This window comes from Lycium ferocissimum, unplaced genomic scaffold (assembly GCF_029784015.1).
Source record: "Lycium ferocissimum isolate CSIRO_LF1 unplaced genomic scaffold, AGI_CSIRO_Lferr_CH_V1 ctg518, whole genome shotgun sequence".
Taxonomy (NCBI): Eukaryota; Viridiplantae; Streptophyta; class Magnoliopsida; order Solanales; family Solanaceae; genus Lycium; species Lycium ferocissimum.
This window is the reverse complement of record NW_026725896.1, coordinates 114,548-122,043: the sequence shown is the minus strand read 5'-3', so window position 1 is coordinate 122,043 and position 7,496 is coordinate 114,548. Positions and strand designations below refer to the sequence as shown.

Genomic DNA, 7,496 nt, shown 5'->3' with positions numbered 1-7,496 from the left:
TTGTGTATTTAAATCCCTAATTTAGGGAAACTCATCGATCTTGAAGTATTAAACATGAGTTGTACACTGTAGTAGATATCTTGAGGATTGAAGTAACAATAAACAGTTATCTATAAACTGTGCACATTAATTCATGTACAGATCAAAAAAGTTCTTTAAAGCAGTTAATAATTCAAGTTTCAGTTATCTTCAAAATTAATCATCCAAATAGAAAACAAGAGGCGAACCATACATGTATATGCAGCAGAGGAACCGGCATTACAATTAAAAGCAGAACAAGTTGCAGTTGGTTATGAATTCACGTGAACCCTGTAACTTTTACCAATATTCCATATATTTGTTAAAAACCCACTAACGATTACTATAAATATTTGACTGTGAACCAAATTATTAATGTATTAGTATTAACTTGAGGAACTTCAAATCTAGGATCGATGTCTCTGAATATAGTGGAGGTACTTGTTGCAGCTGCAGCCGTTGGAATGCTGCCATTGCTGAAAAGAGAGAGAGAGAGAGAGAGAGTAGATAGAGACTGTTTCGGTATGGAGCCAATAAGGGGCTAGGGGTTAATCTGAATCCTTTTGGGGGAAAATTTCACTGTATTTACAAGGTTAAAATTATTTTTTATATAAATAAAGTAGATGTTGAACTTTTTTGCCTTCTTCGTGTATTTACTTCTTTATATTTTTGAATTACTGAACCGAACCGAAATTTGATTATAATACCGGACCGAACTTTGAAAATCGATATTTGATTTGATATCTACTTTTAATTACCGATTACCGTATTATCGAAACCGAACATTAAAAATAATGAACCAAATACCGAGCACCCACCCGTAATGAGTTGTTTACCATATATATTGATAACATTAATGACTGATTTGAGTGTCTTGATTCTTTTGTGTCGTCAAATTCGTAATGTTAGAGCTTGAGCGTGGAAGTCTACCTTTATATGTGATTTCTCTAAAAAGGTAACATGTTAAATGTTAGACAAATTGTGAACATCTTTTGTCAAAATATTTTTCCCTTCAATACGTAATTACCGAATTACCGTAATGAAGTTAGATTTATGGGATCGAACTTTCATGATATCGGCTTCCAGTTACCGAATATCGAAATCAAACTTTAAAAATATCGAACCGAATACGGACTGCCCATGGCCCACCCCTAGGCCGTCAGTAGAAGGACAGGCATTACTACTAAAACTCTACAAGCAGAACGATTTGCAAATATGAAGGTACGGGTGAATTGATTGCATGATCCTCTACAAGATATAACAGATCGCCATATCAGAATCGCCCATATACACGGAGGCTAGAGGGTCATTTGTCAAGACCCTTTTAACTAATTATGAAGGTACGCCTTGTTACCACTGCAGCCGTTGCTGCCATCGGTGAAGAGAGAGAGAGAGAGAGAGAGAGAGAGAGAGTGTGTTTCAGTGTGGATAACGCACTCGTAAGATTATAAAAACGCAACCACACAAACCTAAAACTAACTTTGCATTCGCAGAAAGAAATATCTCTGACCCACCGTCTCCATTCAACCAAAAATCTTAAAGTTATCACACGTAGCCACGTAGGTATCAAACCCCGGGTCCCAAAATATCTAACTATTGAATCTGCGGCCTCTCACTTAACTCAAATCCCAATCATCAAAAATCGTAAATGCCCCACCGCCTTATCAGTTAGTTATCACCTTATTTGCCAACTTGGCTTTCCTCATACTTGACGTATCTAATATCTCCACCTTAATTCCCCTTCAACTCAAATTTCTATATAACCCAAGCAACCCAAAACCAACCAAATTGCCAAGCCCAACAATGGCCCTCTTATCACCACCTCCCTCCAAGCCTAAGCCTTACCCATTTTCCCCCCTTTCACGAGCAATTCATAGGCCTGCTCAAGCAACAAAAAATTTAAATATCTCGTGTGCTACAACAAAGTTAAGCCTAGTTAACAAGTTGAATTGTTATGGACTGGAAGGAAAAGTTAGATTTACCAGAAGAGTAATGCCAATACCAATTGTGAATGCAGTGGCAACGCCGGTATCAGAAAATGGAAAAGAATCGAATTTTAAGAAAATTCTGCTTTCTGATGTTGTGGTAACGCGGCCTAGGAATGTGCTTTTTGGTAGGAAGTGGAATTCACTGGATATGGGCTCAGCTGCAGTGGTTGTGTCTATGCATTTGCTCTGTTTATTTGCACCTTTTAGTTTCAATTGGGCTGCTCTTGGGATTGCATTCTGGTTATATGTAATGACTGGACTTCTGGGTATTACACTTTCTTTTCACAGAAACCTTTCTCATAGAAGTTTCAAACTTCCCAAATGGCTAGAGTACTTTTGTGCTTATTGTGGTGTCCAAGCACTTCAGGTAAATAAATTAAATCCAGTAGAAGAACCACTCCCTCCATTTCAATTTGTTTGTCTTAGTTAATTACAACCATATAAATATCTAAGGCTTGTTCTATCGTAAATTTCAAAAGTATTTATTTTTTTCTAAATTTCAAAAGTATTTATTTCTTTCTTTAACGCGGTGCCTAGTCAAATAGTGCTGCATAAATTGAGACGGAGGGAGTACTATTTAGACGACAACAACATACTCAGTGTGATTCCACAAGTGTGGTCTGGGAAGTATAGGATATACGCAGACCTTACCTCTACCTCTGTGGGGGCTGAGAGGCTATTTCGGAAAGACCAGCAGCAGGGAGTACTATTTAGACAGTCAAAGAAATTAAAGAATTTTCTTTGACATAATTTTCTTTGACTATAATTTTCTTACATAGTACTGTATTTTAGTTTCTAAATATCTGAATTTTATTTCAAAAAAATTAAAGATTTTTTTTGTATGAATTCACAACGAACATTAATTAGTTTGACCCTCATATTCCGAATCAAGCCACATAAATTGAAACATAGGGAATATTTTGTTTCTTTTTTAATGTATTGCTTCTGGTATTAGGCGTTCTAATTTTACTATGGTTTATGTATGTGATTGTAGGGGAACCCAATTGATTGGGTGAGTACTCATAGGTACCACCATCAGTTTTGTGATTCAGACAAAGACCCTCACAGTCCTCTTGAAGGATTTTGGGTCAGTCACATGAGTTGGATGTTTGATACCAACACCATTACTGAGAGGGTAATTCTTTCATCCTATAATCGATGTGCATACTTATAAAAGAGAGAAAAATCTTGAGCATTGATGTTCTGTGTTTTTGTGTCTTGTTTATGATAGACTGGGAAGCCCAATAATGTGGGGGATTTAGAGAAGCAAGGATTCTATCGGTTTGTTCGCGATACTTATATTATTCATCCTGTAGCACTTGCAGCTCTGTTGTATGCAGTGGGAGGATTTCCTTACATTGTCTGGGGCATGGTAAGTTGAGCTTTTAAAAGGGGAAAATGAAAAATTGGTTGATGAAATTTATATATTCTCCACATACACAACTATGAAGATTGAAATATCATATGTGCAAATGAGAAAAGAAAATTTACGTTGGTGTGGCTTATGAGCTCTGCATTTTTTCTTTATTGTCAATTTAGGAGTTTTTGAATAAGCTTGTTCTTTTGTCCTTTTTGATATTTAAACATTGTTAAGCAAGTTTTATTGTCTGTTCAAATCTCTCAATATATATGTCCGCCCTTATAATTCAAGTTGTGACCCAATTTTTTGTACTGTACCTTCGTCATGTGTCAAATCTCCCAATGGCAAGTTGTGAGCCAATTTTGTGGAAGAAAACTACTGTTGCATCTCTATTAGAGTACTGTATTTTCTTCATAAGTCAAATCTTCCAATGGCTTTGGATCTTTCTGTCCGCCTAACTCAAGTTGTGAGCCAATTTTGTGGAAGAAAGTTGCAGTTTTATCAGTTAGGGTCCTCTATTTTCTTCATTAATGAACTAAAGGACAAGCTCGTTTCACGTGGGAATTTGTTGCTGTGCCATACAACTTGTCTTTTGGCCCGATCTTCCTGGCTATTTTTCCACTCATTAACAACGACCTTTTTTGTAGTTTATCAAAAGATAATTAAATGATTTTAAACGATAACACTTTGAAGGCTCAATAAAATTGTTTATCAAGAACATTTGAAGTATCTTTGTATTTAAGAATTGATCAGAATGACCCTCAAAAAGCAACCTTGCAAAGTCCGGAAAGAAAACTTAAGCTGGTGCTTGGATGATTATCTGATAGTAACATACGCAAAATTTTGAGTTCTAGAAACGAGCTTGGCGTGATTAAAGCCTTTGAATTATGCATTTGGTGCAATGAGATTCTGAAAATTCGTTTGCTAAATTTGCTACGTGTGCAGGGGGTGAGAATTGTGTGGGTATACCACATAACTTGGCTGGTAAATTCAGCAAGCCATGTATGGGGAAAGCAGGCGTGGAACACTGGTGACTTATCAAGGAACAACTGGTAAGCGTTTTTAGTTTTTTACTTTAGAGTATAAAAGTTCAATTTATTTGTCTGTCTTCAGTTCTTTTAGTCCATTTTTTGGGGCTTCATCGTGATAATTGTATAATATAGGTGGGTGGCATTGCTTGCATTTGGAGAGGGTTGGCACAACAACCACCACGCGTTTGAGTATTCGGCCAGGCACGGGTTAGAATGGTGGCAACTTGATATGACTTGGTATGTAGTGAGGTTTCTTCAAGCTATTGGATTGGCCACTGATGTCAAGTTGCCAACTGAAACTCATAAAAAGAGGCTGGCTTTAGCTGACAGTTAGGACAAACAAAGTATCGTTTGAGGTTCAACTTCCTCAATGGTGTATCACATGAAATTTAGATTTTTGAGTGATTTTTTGCCTCTACTAATGTAACTACACAGACTTTACGTTGAGCACACGGGTGAAGCTTCTTTCTTCTTCTCCTCCCTTTTGTAACTACTTGGAATGAAAGCTACATTTGCTCAATTTGCCAGCACTTTGCCCATGGATTACCATTTCGTATTAAATTTGTTAGCTTTTTTACAACGAGATATAATCGGAAAATGGGGAATGATAAACGGAGACGAAACAAATAGGAATTGTCAGTTAGTTGGGACATAAAAAAAGTCCTTATAATATAAGAAGTTGAGGATGCACGTGGATGGCGGCTCATAGAATTTGCTAGTGGAAATTAGGCTTGCTAAAATCATACTAGCATATTTCTAAGGGTGGCATAGAGGGGATTGTGTAAGAGATCATATCACTTAGTTGAATGTTTGAGTGCACTTTGTTCTTTTGTTCACATTATACTATACATTAAATGTAAAATTGTCACCAACAAAATTGTTATGTCACAGAATAACTTCCAACTGATGAGGAGAACGTATTTTTTTCATAGAAGGTAAGGACGTCTAGTCTTGAGTTAATGTCAGGTATAATTTAGAATCTCTCATCAAATTGGACATAGTGCATACCTTCTGATTAAAAATACAATTATTCAAGTCTATAACATGACCAGGTAAACACCATTTTCTTTCACCGTATCAACCAAAGACCTGGATATATAATTTAGGGCAAAGGTGCAAATATACCCTTCAATTTTGCTATTTAGAGCAGATATTTTCCTCGTTATAAAAGTGGTGTATATATACCCCTGCCATTACACAATGGTGCAAATATACTCCTGCCGTTACAAAATGGTGAAAATATACCCTTTTCGCTGGCGAGATTTAAAAAAAAAAATCATTTAGGCTATTTTTTAATTAAAAAAAAAATGCCACGTGACTTTAAAAAAAAAGACTATCCATTTTTTTTAGAAGACATATTTTAAAAAGCCGAAAAATAGAATTAAAGCACATAGTAATTTTTTTACCTTGGATCGATTTATGCAAAGAATTCATTTAAAAAAAATGGGTGGACCTATTTTTAAAAAAAATTATGACCCGAGACACCAGAAAAAAAAAAATACCATGTGGCTTTAGAAAACTATGTTTACTAAAAAAAAAGAGGTAGACTTTTTTTTAAGTCATGTGACATTTTTTTTAATTAAAAAATAACCTAAATGATTATTAAAAAATCGCATCAAAGGTAAAGAGAGATATTTGCAGAGAGAGCCATTTTGAGAGAGAGAGAGAGAGAGATATATACACCAGAGAGAGGTAACGAAGAGGGAGAGTATATTTTTACCTTAATAGCTAAATCATTAAGTTTTTAAGAAAGTATATTTTACCTTTACATATAAATATGTAATTTATGCCTCATCTACTTCTTGTATAATAATTATCTCCATATACTTATGGGCCACCCACATACCAAACTGCTCTTTGGAGCATAGGCTGCTTAGTCTCAATAATGGGCCTTGCAGTGGAATAAGGTTTGGGCATATCCTATAGATGATCATTTATTTGTGCGGATTGACCTTCAAAGGCACTGAGTCATTAATTTTTGGTCTTCGCCTAATACCCCGAAGTGCTAAGTTCCAATCCCAGCTCAATTTTAAAAAAAAAAATTGCAAGGCAGAGGTTTGGATTCGCAAGGCAGAGTTTTGCAAAACTCTGCGGTAGAGTTCAAAACTCTGCCTGAGGTAGAGTTCAAAACTCTGCCTGAGGTAGAGTTTTGCATTCAAAGCTCTGCCTGAGGCCAAACTTAGGCCTGAATTGGCCTAACTTTGATACGAAACTTTGTCTTGCAATTTTTTTTAACTGAGCCGGAGTTTGAACCCCAAACCTCATGGTATTAGGTGAAGGCCAAAAATTAAAAACCACCAATTTGAGGGATGAAAATTAAAGACTAGTGCCTTTGAAGGCTAATCGTGCAAATGACCCACAAATGATCTAAGTAGGCCCATAATAAAGAAGAGCAGCTTGGAAGACGGGCCTGTTTAAATCATTTGTGGGACAGACCCTCGTTAAGCAGACCGAAATGTACAGATACCCAATTTACGGATCACCATTTAAGCCATAGGGAAAACTACGTATATATACATATTAAGGAGAAATAATTACGAAACGTGACGATAGTTTTTCTTATTTACAAAACATAAAGAATAATTACAAAACTTGACAGTGGATGAATATTGTATGAATACTGTATGAAGTCAAGTATATTGAGTCCAGAAAATTTTATTTTTTCTCTAAAAAGTGTATGATTAGTGTATGAATACAATACGTATATTCATACAACTTTCATACACGATTCACACATATTTTTTTCATGCTCGTCGGAAAATAGTCAAATCTGGTCCTGTTTGTCTATTCCGGCGTTTCGCCATTGAAGCAATGTCGTTAATAGCACCATGCTGCCACCCCCGCTATCCTCTTCCCTCCGCCACCAGATCTCCGGCGTTGCTCCGACATTTCGCCGTTGAAGAAATGCCGCTAACAGCTCCACGCCGAAGTGTATGAATACAGTACGTATATTCATACAACTTTCATACACGATTCACACATATTTTTAATGCTCACCGGAAAATATTTAGATATGGCCATGTTTGTCTATTCCGGCGTTTCGCCGTTGATGCAACGCCGTTAACAAAGACCACACCGCCACACCCGTTATCTCAATCA

The 7,496-nt window shown here is 36.3% G+C and overlaps 1 protein-coding gene across 1 annotated transcript; it reads left to right on the top strand.

The window, feature by feature from the left end:
• Positions 1 to 1,768: 1,768 nt before the first annotated feature.
• Positions 1,769 to 4,917, top strand: LOC132044744 (palmitoyl-monogalactosyldiacylglycerol delta-7 desaturase, chloroplastic). The gene is made up of 5 exons (XM_059435245.1): positions 1,769 to 2,373; positions 3,001 to 3,141; positions 3,238 to 3,378; positions 4,312 to 4,418; positions 4,530 to 4,917. Exons 1-5 carry the CDS (start codon positions 1,822 to 1,824, stop codon positions 4,729 to 4,731), a joined length of 1,143 nt encoding a protein of 380 aa, XP_059291228.1. The 5' UTR covers positions 1,769 to 1,821; the 3' UTR covers positions 4,732 to 4,917.
• The last annotated feature ends 2,579 nt before the right edge of the window (positions 4,918 to 7,496 follow it).

Excerpts from the sequence above, each read along its gene's own strand:
- LOC132044744 (XM_059435245.1), top strand. The coding sequence starts at position 1,822 with ATGGCCCTCTTATCACCACCTCCCTCCAAGCCTAAGCCTTACCCATTT. Across the intron at positions 2,374-3,000 it reads GTGGTGTCCAAGCACTTCAG|GGGAACCCAATTGATTGGGT; the intron begins GTAAATAAATTA and ends ATGTGATTGTAG. Across the intron at positions 4,419-4,529 it reads GACTTATCAAGGAACAACTG|GTGGGTGGCATTGCTTGCAT; the intron begins GTAAGCGTTTTT and ends TGTATAATATAG.